General features: G+C 41.3%; 1 protein-coding gene across 1 annotated transcript in view; it reads left to right on the forward strand.

Moving 5' to 3' along the window:
* Nucleotides 1–17367, forward strand: part of Akap9 (A-kinase anchoring protein 9) — a 131624-nt gene extending 114257 nt beyond the window's left edge. Inside the window, exons 41-50 of the mRNA XM_087902297.1 lie at nt 1788–2456; nt 4857–5065; nt 5739–5844; nt 8556–8729; nt 9743–9916; nt 10652–10884; nt 12844–12929; nt 13988–14117; nt 14560–14699; nt 16826–17367. Of these exons, the coding sequence (XP_087758423.1) occupies nt 1788–2456; nt 4857–5065; nt 5739–5844; nt 8556–8729; nt 9743–9916; nt 10652–10884; nt 12844–12929; nt 13988–14117; nt 14560–14699; nt 16826–16866 (1962 nt within the window). The 3' untranslated portion in view covers nt 16867–17367. The remainder of the gene's footprint in view (nt 1–1787; nt 2457–4856; nt 5066–5738; nt 5845–8555; nt 8730–9742; nt 9917–10651; nt 10885–12843; nt 12930–13987; nt 14118–14559; nt 14700–16825) is intronic.
* The last annotated feature ends 3942 nt before the right edge of the window (nt 17368–21309 follow it).

Consider the following 21309-nt stretch of genomic DNA (forward strand, 5'->3'; position numbering starts at 1 on the left):
ATTTCTGCAGTATCACTTGGGAACCTGTGAGTTCCAAAGGCTGTCCTTTTGTCTTTGCTTGCAGTTCATTGGGGTAGACGCTCCTCCTTCCCTGCTGTTTTGATTCATAACCCTATTTTAGGGTATTTTTAAATAATCTGAACTTCAGTATTTCTGGATTTGACCTGTTCTTTGTACTTTTTATTGCTGCCTGTGCTTGCCTTTCCAACACATACAGAGAGAGAGACAGAGACAGAGAGAGACAGAGACAGAGAGAGAAAGAGAGAAACTAAATTTTGCATATGAGTTTTAGCCTACATGTGTATCTGTGCACCATGTGCATGCACTAATGGAGGAGGTCAGGTGATGGCATTGATCCCATGGGGCTGGAGTTAAAGCCATCTGTAAGCTGTCATGTCAGTTCTGGGAACTGAACCCAGGTCCTCTGAAAGAACAGCCTTTAACCACAGAATCACCTCTCCAGCCAACCCAGCAAACATTTTAATGACTATATGCATGGGGCAAAGTTTACTCAATGAACATTAGAAAACAAAGGAGCAGCTATCTCAGATGCTCTGTGGACATCTGGCCATTTTGCATTAGGGTCCTTCTTTCCAAAAGACTAAGACAGTAGAATTCAGTTTCTATCACATGCTATCTGAAATCCACATTGCAGAAGAAAGAATTAGGCAGCCAAATCTTGCCCTTTTTTGCACATTTCCTTTTTAAACTGTAGTTTTTAAGTTAATCTTTTAAGTCATCAGTTTCATTATGCTATTCCATACATGCGGCATTCTTGTTCTCATGCTCCCTGCCCATCCTCCACTTGTTCCTTACCCCTCCCCCCACAAAGAGTTCTCTTTGGTTTTTTGTTTCGTTGGTTGGTTTTTCAAGATGGGGTTTCTCTACATAGCTGTTCTGGAAGTCGTTCTGTAAATGAGGCTGGCCTTGAACTCAGAGATCTGATGTGGGACTCCCCTGTGTATGCTCTGAATATGTTTTATTACTATTGGTTAATGCCAAAGGCTTAGCAGAGTAAAGCCAGGCGGGAATTCAGAACAGATATAGAGTGTAGGCAGAGTAGAGAGATGTTATTTAGCTGCAGAAGGAGAAGGACATGCCAGAATTTTACCTGGTAAACAGCCTCGTGGTGATGCACAGAATAATAGGTATGGCTTAATTTAAGATGGAAGAGCTAGCTAGGAGTAGACTAGAGTCATTGGCCAAACACTGTTGTAGTTAATATAGTTTCGTGTTATTACTTGGGTCTGGGTGGCCAGAAAATGAACGATAGATGTCCAAGCAGTCCCCGTCTACAAAAGCTTCATCTGCTTCTGCCTCCCAAATGCTGCGATTAAAGGCATGCGCCACCACCTCCCAGCAACCCCTTTGTATTTTAATTTCACATGCATTCCATGCCCTCTCTTCCTCTCTGAAGTTGACCTCCTCCCCTATGCCCATGGTTCTTCTCTGTTGTCATGACACTGAAGAACAGCTATTTTCTTGTGCCGTTATGTATAAAAGTACATAAACATTTAAAAATATGTTTTATTAATATATTGCAAAGGTAGCATAAGAACATACATATTTTAAAGATAGTCATTTGGAGAAATGTACTCGGCTTTATATTTAGCTGGAGAAGGTTGTGTTTATATCCTTGATGCAAGCAAGCCATTTGGCTGTCTAAATAATTCCCACTATGTACTGGATAACAATTCTGTCTTCAATTACCAAATGCTTTCATATTGCTGCAAAGTCATGGTTATATACTTTAACAGTATTTTTAATATTGACATGTTCATCTCAAGGATCTCAGATTCATTCTGGAGGACCAGAAACAGAGGAATATACACTTAGATATACTTCTGGGACAACAAAAACAACTATTAAATGATCTACAGGAAAAAATGGAGTCACAGAAAATATTACATAATGCACAGTTATCAGAAGAACAAGGCCGGAACATAATGCTCCAAGTTCTTCTAGAATCTGAAAAAGTTAGAATTCAGGAGATGAAGGAGAGCTTAGACGAGGAGCGAGAGCTGCATGCCCAGCTGAAGAACAGAGGTGATGACCTGCAGCCCCAGCCAGTCGTTCCTCCTGCAGAACTACTTAAGTACCTACAAGAACAAGTAGAGGAAAAGCAAAAACGCATAATCGAACTTGTAAATGAATCTCAAAAATATAAACTGGATTCTTTGGAAACTAAATATCAGATGGAAAAGGACAGGCAGATTCATCAGAAAACCTTGCAGCTAGAAAAAGAAGCAAACAACCTGGGCCAGAGAAAAATGGAGGAGCTTCAGGGCAAAGTGGAGGAGCTTCAGCTCCAACTAGAAGAGAAAAGACACCAGGTATACAAGCTTGACCTCGAGGGAAAGCGACTACAAGCAATTATGCAGGAATTCCAAAATCAGGAGCTAGGGCGGGAGGAAAAACGGAGAAGTAAACGACTCATATATCAGAATATTAATGAGGTAAATGTTTGTTTCTTTTACCATATGTATGAAGGCAGGAGCGACAGGTCAGTAGGTCATATCTGCAGACCTGGGTTCAGTCTCACACCCACGTCCACAGAGCTGCTCTCTGACCTCCAGGTGTACTTTGTGGCATGGATGCACATAGACATACACAGATACACACACAATGATAACAATTATTTTAAAGTTGTAAGTAATTTTAATATGTAAAGATAATCTTAATATTTTACAATATTTTAAAATACTTATGTTCAAATCATCCCAAAAACAGTGTCTGTAGAATTTTATTTGAAATATGTATGTAATTTTGTTCCCTCAAGAAAGTTATTAGGATAACTATACTCACTTGTTTCTTGTGTCTGTTTGATTAGAAAATCTTTTCCCATCCCTTTACTCTGAGGTAATGTCTGTCTTTGAGGTTGATGTGTATTTCTTGTATACAGCGAAAGGCTGGATCCTGTTCTCATATCCATTCTCTTAGCCTGTGTCTTTTTATAGATGAATTGAGTCCATTGATATTGAGAGATATTAATGACCAGTGATGGTTAATTCCCGTTATTTTTTTTGGTGGTAGTGTTTGTGTGTTTTCCTTCTTTGGGATTTCCTGGTATGAGGCTATCTGTTGCCTGTGTGTTTTTGGGTGCAGTTAGCTTCCTTGGGTTAGTGTTTTCCTTCTAGTACTTTTTGCAGTGTTGTTGGGGTTTCTTTCCTGTCCGGTTCCCACAGTCGTTAAGTCCCAGAGAAATCAAACAGAGGTCTATATTAATCATAAACTGGCCCATTAGTGCAGACTTCTTATTAACTCTTATAACTTACATTAGCCCATTATTCTTATCTGTGTTAGCCACATAGCTCAGTACCTTTTTCAGTGGTGTAGTCACATCTTGCTTTTTCTTTGTCTGGACAGGACTGCCAAGAAATGGGCTTCCTTCTTCCCAGGATTCGCCTGTTCTCATTGACCCACCTCTCCGTCCTGTCTGGTTGTCTCGCCTATACTTCCTGCCTGGCTACTGGCCAATCAGCGTTTATTTAAAACATAATTGACAGAATATAGACAGTTGTCCTGCATTAGTGTCGGGCTGGGTTTGTGAATAGGTATTATTTAAATTTGGTTTTGTCATGGGGTATCTTGTTTTCTCCATTGGTGGTGAAAGAAAGCTTTGCTGGGTATAGTAATCTGGGCTTGTATCCATGGTCTCTTAGTGTCTGAGCACATCTGTCCCAGGACCTTCTGGCTTTCATGGTTTCCATTGAGAAATCAGGTGTAATTCTGATAGGTTCGCCTTTATATGTTACTTGACCTTTTTCTTTGCAGCTCTAAATATTTTTTCTTTATTCTGTATGTTTTGTGTTTTGATTATTATATGGCGAGGGGATGGGTTTTTTTTTTTTTTTTGATGCAGTCTATCTGGTGTTCTGTATGCTTCTTGTACCTTCATAAGCATATCCTTCTTTAGGTTGGGAAAGTTTTCTATGATTTTTTGAATATATTTTCTGTGCCTTTGAGCTGGAGTTCTTCTCCTGCTTCTATTCCTTATTATTCTTAGGTTTGGTCTTTTCATGGTGTCCCAGATTTCCTGGATGCCTTGTGTTAAGAAAATATTAGATTTAACATTTTCTTTGACCAATGAATGATTCTTATTTCCTCTATGGTATGTTCATCATTTGAGATTCTCTCTTCCATCTCTTGTATTCTATTGGTTATGCTTGCATCGGTAGTTCCTGTTCATTTACCCAGATCTTCCATTTCCCGAATTCTCTCAGTTTGTGTTTTCTTTATTGCCTCTATTGCAGTTTTCTAGTCTTGAACTATTTACTCACCTGTTTGTTTCTTCTTAGTTTTCTTGACTTTCTTTAAGAAATTTACTAATTTCCTTCAATTTTTTGTTTGTCTTTTCCTCCGTTTCCTTAAGGGAATTTTTCATTTTCTCTTTTAGGGTCTCTATCATCTTCAGAAAGTTATATTTAAATTTTCCTCTGCTGCCTCTGGATTAGAATGATCAGGTTTTTCTGTTGTATGACCCCTGGGTTCTGGCATTACCACATTGCTTTTTAGGTTGTTGAATGAATTTTTGCATTGATGCTTACCCACCTCTTCCTTCAGTTGGTACTGACTGTGTCTTTGCCTCCTGTTCCAATCCTTGAATTTGCTGTCTGTGTCTTAGGGAGGTGCTCTTAATCTACTCTGTGCAGTCACTGTCTATGTCTCAGGGAGCCACTGAGGTCTCTCTTGGCCTGCTGTGTGCAGCTGCAGCCTCTTGGTCTGCTGTGTGCGGTTGCAGCCTGTAGTTCAGAGTTCCTCTGAGGTAGCAGGGGATGATAGGTGAGTTTCCCCTCAAGAAAGAAAATGAAATGTTGCTCATTTGTGAGTATTTTTTTTCTGTCCAAAATTGCCAGGAAGCCACCTGGAACGTTACTGACGACCGAACTAGAAATTGGGTTCTTCAACAAAAAATGGAAGAAACTAAAAACACAAGCTACGCAAAAGTGATTGAAATGAATGGAGGAGCAATTGTCTCTTATAATGATGTAGACGTTATCAGACAGAAACTTCAGCAATTGGCTACGAAACTTCAACTACACATAGCCCAGAAAGCCTGTAACAGGTTAGCCTTCTGCCTGCTCTATAGAAATGATACTCTTGACAGATCAGGCAAGAGTGAGAAAATGTTGGATTTTGTTTTTGTTTTCTTTTATTCAGACAACATCTCACTATGTCGCTCTGGCTGGCCTAGAATTCACTCTGCAGACCAGGCTGTCCTCAAACATGTAGAACAACCTGTCTGCCTCTGCCTCCTGGGAATAAAGGCGTGCAACATCACACCCATACCAAAAAAGAAATATTTTAAAGATAATGCATGTCTGCATTAGATGGTGTTCTTTAGCAGGACTTACTTGTCTGGAAATAACTACGCCTTGAACCAGAAAGGGGTCATACTTAAGAGTAAAGTGACAAGTGAAACAGAGCATCCTTCGCTGCTAGTGTGTGTTAATGACGCAGACAGAGCGGTCTTAGCCTCTAGTGTGTATTAGTTATACAAACAGCAACCCTAGTCACTAGTGTGTGTTAGTGACACAGACAGAGCAGTCTTAGCCTCTAGTGTGTGTTAGTGACGCAGACAGAGCGGTCTTAGCCTCTAGTGTGTGCTAGTGATGCAGACAGAGCGGTCTTAGCCTTTAGTGTGTGTTAGTGACGCAGACAGAGCGGTCTTAGCCTCTAGTGTGTGTTAAGAAGTGTTATTGTAAGATCTGTTTTGACTTTTCGTCTTTTTTATAAAGACAAGAGTTTGAAGTATCGGATGAGGATGTTTTAAATTGGGTTCAAGAAAGAATTGATCGACTTATTTTGCGAGTACAAAGACTAACTAGCTGTCCACATAATGAGGTAAGACTTTTTAAAATTCTTTGTAGAGACAACAAATTTCAACTGAAATTATGAGTTGTTTCAAACTTGGTTGACTATTTTTAATAAGAGTTTTTATTGTACTTGCTTGCTTGTTTTTTATTTGAAATACAATGTTTCCTTCCCCCAACAAGTAGTGAAAGCTGGGAAGGAGTTCCCATTCATTGTTGCTGCTGCTGTATAATTACCCTCTTACAAAGAGGCAGATTCTTGAGGCAGTGGCTGGCTTCCCCGAGCTACCACCAGGAGGGAGCTTCAAGTCAGTCGTGTGCCATCTCCAGGGTTGATGCTCTGCTGAGCCTTTTCCCTCTTTCTGACTGTTCATTTGACACTTTTCACTTCTGTAGCAAGGATTTCACTTTTTTGTTTCCCTGTGTAACCCTGGCTGTCCTGGAACTCACCATCTAGACCAGGCTGGCCTCAAACTCACAGAGATTCGCCTGCCATTTCTTCCTAAGTGCTGGGATTAAAGGCCTGCGCCACCAGTTCCCAGCTGCCTTTCACTCTCTCTCTCTTTTTTTCTTTCTTTTTATTTTTGTAAATAAAGATTTATTTTTTGAGTAATGGGGTTATCTGGTGGGTTATAAGAACATCAGTTTTTTGTTATTGTTGTTTTGTTTCTTGGGGTTTTTTTTAATATATTTTTATTTTTCCATTCAAAAATGTCCACTTCCTCCCCTCCTCCCATTCCCCTCCTGCTGCCCCACTTCCCCTCCTTCCTTCCCCTCCTTCCTCCCCCTCCAGTCTTAAGAGAGGGCAGGGTACCCTGCCCTGTGGGAAGTCCAAGGCCCTCCCCCCTACATCCAGGCCTAGGAAGGTGTTCATCCAAATAGACTAGGGTCCCAAAAAGCCAGTACATGCAGTAGAAACGAGTCCCAGTGCCATTACCAATGGTTTCTCAGTCAGCCCCCATTGTCATCCACATTCAAAGAGTCCGGTTTGATCACATGCTCGTTCAGTCCCAGTCCAGCTGGATTTGGTGAGCTCCCATTAGATCAGTCACACTGTCTCAGTAGATGAACAACCTCGCGGTCCTGACTTTCTTGCTCATCTTCTCCGTCCTGCTCTTCAACTGGACCTTGGGAGCTCAGTCCAGTGCTCTGATGAGGGTCTCTGTCTCTATCTCCATCCATCGCCGGATGAAAATTCTATGGTGATAATCGAGATATTCATCAGTGTGACTATGGGATAAGGCTAGTTCAGGCACCCTCTCCTCTGCTGTCCAAGGACTTAGCAGGGGACATCCCCGTGGACACCTGGGATCCCCTCTAGAGCCAAGTCTCTTGCTAACCCTAAAATGGCTCACTTAATGAAGATATCTTCTTCCCTGCTCCCATATCTGCCCTTTCTCCATCTCAACCCTCCCACTCCCCCAAGTTCTCCCCAGTCCTTTCCTTCTCCCTTCTCTCTACCCCTCTTCCCTCCCCCTCCCCATGCTCCCAACTTTTGCCCAGCGATCTTGTCTGCTTCTAATTTCCAGGAGGATCTGTATATGTTTTTCTTTGGGTTCACCTTATTATTTGGCTTCTCTAGGCTTGTGGATATAGGCTTAATGTTCTTTGTTTATGGCTAGAGTCCACTGATGAGTGAGTACATACCATATTCATCTTTTTGGGTCTGGGTTATCTCACTCATGATAGTGTTTTCTATTTCCATCCATTTGCATGCAAAATTCAAGTTGTCATTGTTTTTTATCGCTGACTAGTACTCCAATGTGTAGATGTGCCACACTTTCTTTATACACTCTTTCATTGAGCGGCATCTAGGTTGTTTCACGCTCTTAAAGTCTGTTTTCCTTGTCTTCTGTGCCAGTGCTCTCCCTCACCTGCTCCAGCCAGCTCTGCCTGCTCCCTCTGCAGTTGCAGTGCTTTTCTGTGACTCCAGCTGTGAACCCCCCTGTTCCCTCAGCATGAGCTCTCATGCTCTGTCCAATTGTTGCTTGAGGTTCTGGGGCTTAGGTGGACAAAGTGACAAGAATTTTGACCTTGTGGACTGTTTTGATATAGGCCTTTTTTTTTTTTAACCTATGGCCCTGGCTTATATTTTCGGCTCGCTACTAGACATCTTTGTGTCAGGAGGTCACAGACACAATCAAACCTAAACATTGTCTTCTCTTCCACCTTCCTTCCTCATACCCCTTTTCTGGTTCTGATATCACCCAGTGTGGAAAGCCGAAAATCACCATAGACCATATCCTTCACTCTTCCTTGTACATGGAAGCAGTCACAGGCTATGGAAATGTCCACTTCTGTGCCCTTTCCTCTCTGTGTTCTTCTGTAACCTGTTACAACTCCTATGCATACTAGCAGGTACCATGGGTGTGCACCTTCCATATGCTGTTCTACCTTACACTGCTGCCAAAGGATGTAAATTTTGTTTGTGGTGCCCCTCGCCCCTGTCACATCTTCCTTGGCTCGCTGTCGCCTTGTTTAGGTCTGTCATCATAATATGCAGTAACACTTAGTTTGACAAAGCATCTGCAGGCTCATTCAGAGTGGCGCTCTTACAGGAGCTTCTACCCTTCTGTGCTCCTCCTCCCTCCTGTGTCCTCCCAGCTGTCTCCAGCCTGGAAGATTTCTACTATTACCGAGCACGAGTTCATGGACTCTGTTTGTGTCAGTACCTGTTTCCTCTACCTGAGTTACTCATGTCCATGTGTGTCTGTATAACCTTGCGTCATTTTGTTTTTCCAGCACAGCTCAGTATCCTCCAGTACCTCTTGTATGGAAACTGTATTAAGACAAAACTCTGAACTAACAGGACATGTTAACCAACTAACTGAGGAAAAGAACAACTTGCGGAACATTATTATGCAACTGGAAGAACAGATAAAGTTTTATCAACAGACAAGCGCTGATAGAAATTGTGTACGTTTGTTTTTAGAAGTAATTCAAAACTAAGTATTTCTCTCTAGTTCTATTTTTAACCGTAGTATAAAAATTCCATGTATGACCCTTATTAGGATATGTGGAATGTATTATATATGATGACAACAATAATAAAAATTCCTATTATTGAGGGACACATCTTTACCACACTCTGGGTTTTATGTGTGTGGGGGTGGTACGTGTATGCATATCTGTGTGTGTGTGTGTGTGTGTGTGTGTGTGCGCGCGCGTGTGTGTGTATATATATGTGTATATATATGTGTGTATGTATGTATATATACACATATATATATACGTACCCACACACATAGAATTGCTCATCTGCATCCAGCCCTGTACATGAGGAAACCAACTCATATTCAGTCTAAGGTCTATCTAAAGATGTTTGTGTCACTGAAAGCAGACACACTGAAAGAGATTATTATTCTCGCCAGTTACTACTCACTACATTTATGACCAAGTGAAAGATGATGTTAATCTGAGCATGGAATCACATGCCTTTAATCCCAGCACTCTAGAGGCAAAGGTAGACAGATCTCTGTGAATTCATGGTTAGTCTGGTCTACATTATCAAATCTCTGACTAGTGAGGGTTAGTCTTCTTTCATCATTGGGACATTATTTCGGGCTAATAACTTACTCTCTGAATTCAAATTTGGTTTTAAAGCTACAAAGAATAGGGCTAGTCTCTGTATTTACCCTTATATTTTAAAGCTACAAAGAATAGGGCTAGTCTCTGTATTCACCCTTATATTTTAAAGCAGAAAAGGCCATCAAAACAACCACATAGCCAAGTGGATAATGTGTTCATGTGGCCAACCTGAGAGTCACTCACTCATATCCATGCTGGCTTCTCTTTACTTCAGTGATAGGGGCTCAACACTTTGACTCAGGCCATTATGTTTGTGACTGTGAGCTTCCCTGTAGTGTTAAAAGGCCAAGGCTAGGTAATCCACTGTGATTTAATTCAGTCTTCTTGAAAACTTGTGACAGGCCATGTCTCTGCAGTTCTCTATCGATGCTTCAGAAAAAGAAGTCTGGAGCAACGAGAAGTTGACTCTTCAGAAATCCCTGCAAAGGGCAGAAGCAAAAGTGTGCCGACTGAAAGATGAACTGAAAAATGACACTTTACATCAGAATAGGAGCCCTGAAAATGCAGTCTTTAAGGTACGCACAGCCCTCTAACTTACCCCTAATTGAACAGACCACAGAAATCCAGCTGCTGCTCAGACTGTATCCCGAGGGATCTCTCGTCAATCTGCTGTGATTACAATGTCTACCTGGTCTCAGATCTGTAAAGAGGCATGCCCAGAATTGCAACACATGCAGCTCTACCTTCTTGCTGTCAGCAGTGTGACCTTATTCCCCAGAGTCTTGTCTCCTATTAGGCACACAGAAGTCTCCTCGCGCAGCTTGTAAGCACAGCACCATGACTCTCTGGAAGAACATCGTGGTCTCTCTAATGCTGAGAATGAATGCAATAGTAAAATTGCCATGATCAGTTAATCTAAAGTCCAAAGTGAAAAGGAAGAAAAGTATCTGGAATATTTGTTCCAGCTATGACATGGAATACAGTGACAGAAAACTAACTTATTTAAGAACATAAATTGATAAGTGACTGCAATTTTAACAAAGTATTTTAAAACATAAATGATAATGATAAAAAATGTTTACAGTAAATTTGAGTAAAACAGCTAGCCCCAAAATAAACACAAAACATAACTCTGATTTTAGAAGTTGTATTCCAAAGGCTTCTTCTGTCTCCTGTCATCTCAGGTAACACTGTGAACAACAGCCTGGCCTGCAGCCTAACCCTTGTTGGCTGTTTTCATCCAGGCAGTCCCCTCTGGAGGACAGCTCAACTGACTTCTCTGCTCTTTGCTCTCCCTTCTTTAAATATAGAGAATTTATGGTAAATACTTGCGAGCTGAGAGTTTTCGGAAAGCCCTTGTATTCCAAAAGAAATACCTGCTGCTGCTCCTGGGGAGATTCCAGGAGTGCGAAGAGGCCACTGTGGGGCTGCTTTTCCGCATGACAGGATTCCCAGGCTTCAACAGTCCTGAAACAGGCACCAGCCGCCCAAAGGGACTGGCCGTATTTCGCAAGGCCATCAGAGTGTCTATCGCAATTACAAGGTAAAGTTGTGAAGAGAATTCATTTCTGTCCTAAATCTTCTAAGGACACGTAAAGAAGGCTCTGTAGACATCTTGCTTGTTTCTTTCAAGGTTTTCACCTTGTAGCAGAATCTTTCCCTGGAAAGTCTTTCCAGGTATTAGGAGCTGATGACTCCAGTCCAAATTATCCTTTAAAAATTGTAAATAATCCCACTTCACACATATAGATCATAAAAGGGAAGGATGTTTTTGAAAAATTACTTAGGATGGTACATTTATTTATTTTCTTATTTGTTAAAATAAGTTACTCTACAGTGCCAAACTGAAGAAAGCCTGGTCTGAGACTGCTCAGGTCTAGAAGGCCAGGCTAGGAACTTAACATCTATCTTGTATGTGGCTGCACTAGAGTGAAGACCCCAACTGTCTTCCATTCCTGACGCCCTGGAGTCTTAATCTGGGCTTCTCTCTGGCTCCCTTTCCTTTTGTCTCTCCACAGCCGGAGTCTCAAATTTTGGTTTTTACAAAGTTCTGCTAGTCAGAGGATGGCAGGTAGTCTTAATGGGGTTTGGCTGGTTTACCTTTGTTTTTGTCTTTCTTATTTTTATTTGTATGTCTATTGATGTTGTACCTGAGTGTATGTATGTGTACCACATATGTGCCTGGAGCCTGCGAAGGCCAGAAGAGGATGTCAGAGCACCTGGAACTGGAGTTACAATCTGTTATGAGCTCCCATGTTACCATGTGGGTGCTGAGACTCAAATGGGGCTCCTCTGAAAGAACAGCCAGTGCTTTGAACCACTGAGCCATCTCTCCAGCCCTTCATTTTCTTTGGAAAATAAGGCAAAATTTGAAACTGTTCAGAGAATACTGTAAAGAAACTTAGTTCACAGATGGAACAGAAAGAGGTGACAAGCTCAGGGAGGGTGCACGTCTGTGTGCCGTGGAGTTCTGCACAGGATCTAGGGTTTATCTACTGCTGGCTTCCACCCTGCCTTCCCCTCCAGGCCTCACTCTTGCCTCACAGCTCCGCTTCTTTCTCCCCTTGTATAGGATAAGCCAGGGGTAAGCACAGTGGGGTCCATTAATACAGACAGCTCGGCCTAATGGGTGAGGGTAAAATACCTGGACCTTATAGACAGGAAATGGTCTTCTGATGTGACGGGAGTTAGCCTGCAATGCTGAGAAATGCCAGAAGGTACCATGAAGGAGGGAAGCTACTGTCAAGTCCTCACCTCCTTGCTTTAGGGGTGTGGTTTGAGATGGGGTTTCACTATGTCACGCTGGCTGTCCTGGAACTCACCCTGTAGACCAGACTGGCCTCAAACAGAGATTTATCTCCTTCTGCCTCCCAAGTGCTAGGATTAAAGGTGTGCACCATGAAACTTCTCTAATCCCTCCCTTTATGCCCTGCAGTAAGCTTGTGATATTTTGACCTTCCTTACACTGGACCCTGAAATTGGCATTTAGAAATTAAAATTGGTACTCCAAAAAGTTCTGTAGCCCAGGGCAGAATGGGCAGTCAGCAAGGAATTCAGCATGCTGGGGGCACAGCTCATTCCTTTTGAAACCACCTCTATTATTCCTGCTCACAGGGTCGAACACACCCCATTTCTCTGGCCTCCTCACTGCCTGTGGAAGTTTGCTCTCGTCCCTCATCTGCCTGACTCCGCTCTTTCCTCCTCTTTCTTTTACCTTCCAGTCTTCCTTTGCTCACTCTTTCTCTGTCCACTTTTGTTCTTAATCTCCTTCCCCCACTTGTAGAATCATTGACCTCTTGGGGAGAGAGGAAGCTCACAGCTCTGCCCTGTGCCTGGTGACTTGGCCATAAACCAACGGAATATGTGGAGTTTAACTAAGGCAGTCATGTGATTGTGCTGAAATGTGTTCTGTGTTCATAATTAAATGGCATAATTTTGTTGAATGTATATATTTATATTTACGTAGCTGTCCTTTGAGATTTTATCTTGTGGTCTCTTTTAGAATGAAATATTTGGTTCGGCGATGGCATCGAGTCAAAGCTTCTGGCCCCAACAATGTTAATAGGGATGGCTTTGGAGTGAGTCCAGGTAAGGTCAAATGACATAGTTTCTGTGTATGACTCTGAAATTGCTACATGTGTAATAGCTGTCACATGACCAGTTCTAATGCTGATATTGTCCAAAGACCGTGAGCAGCCTTAGAGTAAGGCTAGGGACTTCCAGAATTAGAGCCTGATTTCTGGTACACGTAGACGGCACCCAGCCCTGCTTTTCTTCATGGGTTCTCCCAGGCCTCTGATAGGCAGTTACTGTTGCTTATGCTGAGCCATGGAGAGCACCTGCCATTTGCCTCAGATTATCCAGCAGGGAAATAGTGGAGCCAGAGCTAGAGAGCATTGCTGTTAGTCATGTGGAAGAATTGTGGTTTAAAGTTTTTACAGTTCAGCATTATATTTCTGAGCATGTTATATAATAATGGTAACTTTAGATTCCTTCTCTCTACAGCTAGAACTCAGACAGAATGTTAGGGCTGGAACAATTCAAGGCATAAGGAGACCAAAAGCTGGAGGGCACAGAATAGAGGACACATTGTGATGTCGGGGCTGTGCCATGTCCAGGTGTCCTGACTTCCGAGACTCAGAGAAAAGGAAGTATGTTTGGTTCTCTGAGAGTATTTTAGGATACCCTCACACTGAGATGAAGTCCTTATCATAGGCACTTGTGTTGGCACAGGCAGTTAGCAAATCTTGATCTCACTTTTTTGGTTTTATTTTGTTTTGTTTCCACTAAAAGACTTGGTTTCATTAGTATAGGGTTTTTACCACATCATCTCCCCCAACTCCCAGAATCACACCCACCTTTGGTGCTTCAGAAACCCTTCCCCCTTTGATCTTGTATTTTACAAATAAAATATTCCAGTGAGTTTATTTTCTTTGAAGCATAGCTCTTAATTCATGTTCAAAGGTAATCAGAAAACTACGGAAAGGCTCTTTGCTTTGCACTGTTCTCTTTAAACAAGAATAGAAACTGACTGTAAATAGCACATAGTATCATATACTGCTTTTTAAACCCTTACTGGGTTTATATCTGTCTTCTGAGGCTTGGTACATTTTTCTTTACAGTGATGTATTTTGGGTTTCTTTTAGGTGTTGAAAGGACTGATCCACTTTATCATTCCACCAGTGGACTGGAACTGTATCCAGATCCAAGACAAATGACACATTATAGTTCAAGATCAGACCTGGATTTCCCAAGGTCTCCCTTATCATTCAATAGGTAAGAATTTATCAAACCTAGCTATAGTAGATATAGTAATGTTTCAGAGAGGAATGGACCAACTGTTAGAACTTAAGAGTACTTTGCATTATGACAGCTAGACATCTTTAATTATATGTAGTTTCTATTATCTTAAAGCTTAGAATACGAGCTACTTCTAATTTCTAGATGGTTTCTAAAGGAAACGAATGCTGTAGTTAGAAATACGTGCTGTAGTTAGACACTGGAAAAGTACACACAGAACAGTTGATTTGCACATGTCCATCATTCACTGAGCACTCTGCAGCCTTGGTACTGGGCCTTCTTATGACAATAGCATCTTTGAGCTTAGTGAAGAGTTACTTCCTTGTTATCCTCTGTTTAGATGTCAGGGAAGAGGCAGGCTGGCAACGTAGCGGACTGTTACTGTGAAGTTGGATTCTGACCATACTTTACTCCATAGGTACCCAGGAACTGTTGTAGATTTCAATCCTGCCCTGACAAATCCTCAGCTACAGCAGTACAACCCTGGCAGAACGCTGACAGATTATGTCACCCAGATCGATGCACTTCAGAGACGACTCGGAACTACTTTACAGTCAGGTGCTGGATTTAACCACTGTTCTGTTGTGGCAGTGCTAGACCCACCCATCTCTCTAATTCCATGACAGCTTTCTTTGGGTTAATCAAATCTTGTACTTGGTGCATAAGTGCCCAGGTAGTACCAGCTAAAACTCTGACCAGCAGAGTACTGGCTTTTCATTATTCCCATGTTCTACCAGCAGCTCCTGACAGAGGGATTTGGTACTTTCTTCATTTGGATTAGACAAAATTCATGATGAGCTCTGCCAGGGACTCTGAGACTGAGGTCCACAGCAGAACCTGTCCTTCCTATGGTAGAAAACAGCAAAGTGTGGAAGGCAGAGCGAGCCTTGCCCTGAGCGAGTGATGCAGCCATTGTCCCCATCCTAATTGTCCTTCTCCATGTCATTTAAACAAGCCATCCCTTGCACTGTAAGCATCATCTTTTCTCTCCTCAAAAGTTCAGTGTCATACACTTCATAAAGGTGGACTTTAAGGGCTGGAGAAATGGCTCAGCAGGTCAAGGCACCTGCCTCCAAGCCTGAGTTACTGAATTCAGTCACTTTGATCCACAAGGTAGGAGAAAAGCAACTCCCACGAGCTGCCCTCCGACTGCACTGTGGATTATCACCTACACACATACAGACAAAAATATGAGATCTAAGAGATTTTTACAGATAGATTTTATAAGAAGCATCTTTCGTTCTTCAAAACTATACACAAAGTACATACTTTATATAGAGGCAGATTCTACTCATCATGGAAAAACTTCCCTGCCTTCCTTTGCTCACTACTGGCCCCAAAACTGAATCACTTTGTTTAAGTTACTGTGCTAACAGTTCACTTTGATGCTTTTGCTTTTTAATTATTTATTCTTTGTATGGGTGGGTGTATGTAACATGAGGGCCGGCTTGTTGGGGTTTCTGTCCCACCCGGTACCCCACAACCAGCAAACCCCAAAGAAAATCACATACAAGACTCCATAAGATTATAAACTGATTGGCCCTTTAGGTCAGGCTACTTATTAGCTCTTATAACTTATGTTACCCCATTATCTTTATCTACGTTAGCACATGGCTCAGTACCTTTTCCAGCGGGGCAGTTTACATCTTTCCTCTCCGGTTGTCTGGGCAGAACTGACAGAGGGAGCTTCCTAGAATACTCCCAGTCTCTTTGCTCCACCTCTACTTCCTGTTTGGCTTTCCTGCCTATACTGCCTGCCTGGCCAATCAGCGTTTTATTAAAATATGATTGACAGAATACAGATAATTCTCCCGCACCAGGTGTATGTGTACCTCATTCATGCCTGTACCTGCAGAGGCCAAAAGAGGGCATCGGATCACCTAGGATGGGAGTTTCAGGTGATTGTGAGCTGCCATGTGGTTGCTGGGAATCAAATCCAGGTCCTCTAGAAGAGCAGTCAGTGCTCTTGGAAGGCATTTCTCCTGTCCTAATCATTGTTAGGACTCCCTTTCTATGAATACACATACTATGAACTACAGAAGTCATTTGTTTAACCCAGGTAATCTTCAGAGCAGTCATGAAACACATGAGCATTGTCTCACTTCCCTTGCTTGGTGACTTCTAAATGTAGTCAGCCTCTTAGAACTAAGGTTAAGTTATGGGGCTGAAGAGAAAGCTCTGTGCTTAAGGACTCACTGTTCTAGAAGACCTGCGGCTGCTCTCAGCACCCAGTATCAAATAGCTCACAACTCCCTTGTAACTCCAGCTTCAGAGGATCCAGTGCTCTAGGGTATCCTTGGACTGTACTCACAAGTATGTGCATGTGTGCACATGCACACGCATGCACGCCTGCACACATAAATGTTTAAGAAAACATTTGAAGTTCAGGTCTGAAGTCAAGGGGTTTTTTGTTTTTGTTGTTGTTTTACGTTAATGTGTATGCACATCTGGGCCACAGCGTGCATGTGACATTGAGAAGCCTGGCGGAAGCTGGTTCTGTCCTTCCATCATGTGGGTCACAGGCATCAGACTCTGATTGTCAGGTTTGCAGCACCCATTGAAACATCTCACTGGCCCCAACATTTTGAGATGATTTTAAACAGATCATCTGCCTATGTGAACTGGCTGCCCTGATATAGGTAACAGTCTGATTCTCTTGTTTTCTTTTGTTTTTTATTTTACAGGTTCACCTGCCTCCCAATATCATACTGCTATGAGGAGATAATTTTCAAATCATGCTGTCATGAGGAGAAAGCATTAACTAAATTTTAAATAGATTCCCTTTGTAAATCAATGGCTCTTTCGTGCTTTTTTATTGTGTATATTCAGTGGGACCAACCAATACAAACACATTTATGGTTGTGTACAAATCCGTGCCAGCACATAAAGACAAACTGGAGTTTGTGTATATAAAACACCCACAGTAATCATTAAATTACATGTATATTTGTGGAATGCTAATTTAAATGATTAAATTATAAACTATTTATCAGATGGGTGAAAAGATTAAAGTTTTTCAAATGATAATGCTGCTAGATGTGTAGCTTGCAGTGTCCTGCACTTTTCTTACAAGGCTACATGTTTCTGCCTAATATATTTGCTACTGGTGATGGAGACATAACATCACTTGGAGAGACCTATTTTTGTATAATGGTAGAAGTTTTGAACTTTCCTGGGCTATTTTGTCAAGAACTGAAATAAAAATGACTTCACCATTTTCACCATACTGTATTTGAACCGTCTTCATTTTTAACTCAGCCGCAGCTCAGCTTATGGTACATAGCATCTTATTACTTCTCTATAGTAAGGAGAACTTAAGATCCAAAAGTGGGTTTCTCTCTCTCTCTCCATTACAGAACATCTTCAGTGTGCCTTTGTATGAACTATCCCTAAGTGAATATTTTCAACTCATAAGTTGGCATTCTCATGATTAGTCCGTATTTTATTACATTTAGTGTTCTTGTGTCCAAAGAAGCCTCCTCACAAACCTAGACGGAAATCAAAGAATATTAAATTGTATCAGTAAGAGTGTAACAAAATTCAGGATGCCTCCTGCTAAGCCAACCAAATTCTAATTGGGAAACTCTCAGAGAGAATACAGCTTTCCAGAGGGTTCCCTACTAGCACAGCATTGACTACAATGGCAGTATTGTTGTTTACATCCAGAAGATATTGTTACACTATCAATGGTCTTTGATTTATAGGAACACAATCACAAAGCTGTACATTGCTAGGAATTTCTAATTAATGTCATTTCCCATATTAACTAAGCAGCTAAGTTTTCTAGAAATAGTAATGCTATTCTAAAACAGCTAGTTGAAGGGGAAATTGTGCATAAGAGCCTTTTAAAGCTAATACGGTTGCTAATTGTTCCCTGGAGAAAAGGTGGATGAGCTGGATGGACAAGTGCCTGCCAGCTGAATCTGCCCCACTGCTGGACCTCTGCTGTGTTATTCTCCATAACTGATCTGTGATCAAAACCTAATTCTCTTGTATTCTAATGGACCCTTTATTTAATTCCCAGAACTGAAAATATGTCAGAATCTAAGACTAGTCAGGAAACAGGCCAGCCTTACTCAAGGTCACAGCTCTGTGTTACATCTACAGATCTAATCAGTCTAGAACCATTCTCAGAATAATAAAGACAAAATATCCAAGCTTTCATATAAAGAAAATGAATTACGTAGAAACAATCATCAAGCTTTAATAAAAGCAGTAATGTAACACGTGTAGATGCGTGCAGTGTAAGAGCTACCACAACGAAAGGAGAGAAAAGCATACTCGTTAGGTCAGCAACTATTGTGAAAATACCTGATTTCTCCCGGGGAGCTGATAACGCTAGTTAGTTGCCTAAATTCATAACCTGAAGGAAATACTAGCAGGAGACTAGTTCATACAAATAGGATGTAATTTTCTAAATTCTCTGATCCTTTGAACTGTACTTACACTGTGCACACAATTGAAATCTATAAATTGACCAGTGAAATTTTTGTCAGGGATTTTTAATGTGAAACCTTTAATAGCAGAGGTTGGGCCCTCATACAGAGTCTTTAGCCCTCTTAAAACTGTAACATACTGTAACATGTTGGGGGAAAAATGTTATTTGGCGCAGGGGGGGTTTTGTTTGGTTTTGGGGACTTTTCTGTTTGTTTGTTTGTTTGTTTGTTTGTTTGATACAGTCTTGAAATATAGCCGGGGTTGGCTTCAGCCTTGAGTGCTAGAATCACAAGTATGATATGGCCACAAAGTCATCTTGATTCCCCTAGTATGATGACAGGCATGTCACAGCGTTGCACCCATGGTTATAATTGGTTAGGTAAGGGCTCCTGAACAAAGTCCCCACAGAATGCAGCCAGTGATACCATTTCTCATTCCAACCAAAAGCCCAGAAGTCACTGGTCTCAAGATCTCTGGAGAGGATACAAAGAACCTCAAGCAAGTCACAATCAAATCCCATAAGGATTCGCCAAAATGTGGGGCCGGTAACATAGCATCCTTTAGTATTTATTATTATTAGGAAATATGGTTATCAAGGCATGGTCCGAGGTCTCTGCCATCTTCCTGTTTCAGTGCTTCAAGTTAAAATTTCAAAGATCACCCCATCTAACTAGTGTTCACTTTCACCTAAAGCTGTGGAAGTGAGTTTATTCTTTACCCTTTCATATCTTTACACACAGAAGTGGCCCATGGATGCAAATAACACATTTGACTAGGCTTTTAAACTTGCATAACTACACTTGCAGAAGTGATCTTTCTGGAGCAATGTGTGCTTTTGAAGTTAATACCTGGATACTGCATTCTGTAGCCTCTGCCAACAATCTAGATTCCCCAAAATAATTTTTAACTCAAAAGCTTGGCTTCCATGAAGTCCTATCAAATCTATTATAAACTGTTTCCAATGCCATTAGGTTTGATAAAAACCACTGCATGAATAAAACGTTAAAATCAAACTGGCTTTCAGAATTACACATTCAACAGTGCACAATGAAAGCTCTTTCATAAGCTTCATTTTCTCTCAAGCTGCAGCGTGCAGTTATTAACCCACACTGGTTTCTTGTTCCGCTTTCCTTTTGATCTCCTATTGTAATGGATTACTGGGTTTTCAGAGGTGTGAATCGTTGTGTAATTCACACTGGGAAAGTATCCATTGGTGAGGTCAAATTCACAATGAAAGTAGAAGGCAATTCAATGAACCCAAAATAACTGGATCTGAACTGGAATCAAAATCTACAAAAGCTGAGAAATTATGAAATAAAAAGGCCAGATCAACCTTAAGCATGGACTACACTGAAGAATTCTAATTGATTTCAAATTTGATCGCATGACTAAAGGTCCAGAAGCCAGTGTAGTGTGGTAGTAGACAAGGATCAACAAATAGATCAGGGGGACAGAACACAGAGCCCAGAAAGAATATCATGGCTCTCTGGTTCTCAGCAAAAAGCCTTACAGCAAGCCAAGAAAAGGTTGGAATAACAAGAACAACCTAAGAATCACAACTTCACCCTTTCTCACATCAAAAGAATTCAAGACAATTCTAGATTATCAATATTAAAGTTATTAAGATTTGGTGAGAAACAGGAAAGCACATTCATGATATGAGGCTGGGCAAAGACAATGTTGTGGATGTTATTTTGCGTCTGGAGCATTTTGCCTTTAATCCCAGCACTCAGGTGTAACATGAGGGGCCGGCTTGCTTGGGGTATCTGTCCCGCCCAGTACCCCACAGCCGGCAAGCAACAAAGAAAATCACACATAATCTACATTAGGTTATAAACTGATTGGCCCATTAGGTCAGGCTACTTATTAGCTCTTATAACTTATGTTAGCACATGGCTCAGTACCTTTTCCAGTGGGGTAGCTTACATCTTTCCTCTCCGGTGGTCTGGGCAGAACTGCAGAGGAACCTCCCTGCTTCCCAGAATTCTCCTGTTCTCATTGCATCTCCTCTACTTCCTATCTGGTTTTCCCGCCTATACTTCCTACCTGGCCAATCAGCGTTTTATTAAAATATGATTGACAGAATACAGACAATTCTCCCACACCATTTCCCTCTTTTTTTTTTAAACAAAGAAAAATACCCATAGTCCATTTGTTGGGAATGTGGGCGTAGTATTTTAGGCTACTTCCTGCTGGTTGAGGGTGCTGATACTCTTATAGGGACCTAAAGAAAATTTAGAGTTATAATCAAGTCCTGACTGGAGTACCCCTTGAGTCTTGATCATCTCAGGCAGCACCTTGAATCTGTTCTGGATGTAGAACTCAGACATCTGGGCCATCTGTTCCTACCGGAGATTTCTCAGGTGGCCTCCCTTGGCCAAAGATGATTTTTCTTAACTCTGAATAAATCCAGAGCCTCTCGTTTTCTGTGGAAACAAAAGCAGAATCTCTTCTCCAAAGTAGCATACCTTTTGACTTCAATTTTGAAGCCAAAGTATTTTCAAAATATCTATATTGGATTAATTCAGCAGCATTTATAAACAAAAGTCTTTTAGCAACTATTGCTCCTTCCTCAACATTCAAACAATTCAAAGAGAGCATAATAACATACAGTATCAAGATTCTCTGTGTATTTTCCATCTTTATTTTAACCTCTATTTCTTCTATTTTTACTTTTATTTTTTGAGACAGGTTCTCTGTATATCTTTGTCCTGGAATAACTCTGTAGACC

This window comes from Myodes glareolus, chromosome 27 (genome assembly GCF_982192425.1).
Source record: "Myodes glareolus chromosome 27, mMyoGla1.1, whole genome shotgun sequence".
Taxonomy (NCBI): domain Eukaryota; kingdom Metazoa; phylum Chordata; class Mammalia; order Rodentia; family Cricetidae; genus Myodes; species Myodes glareolus.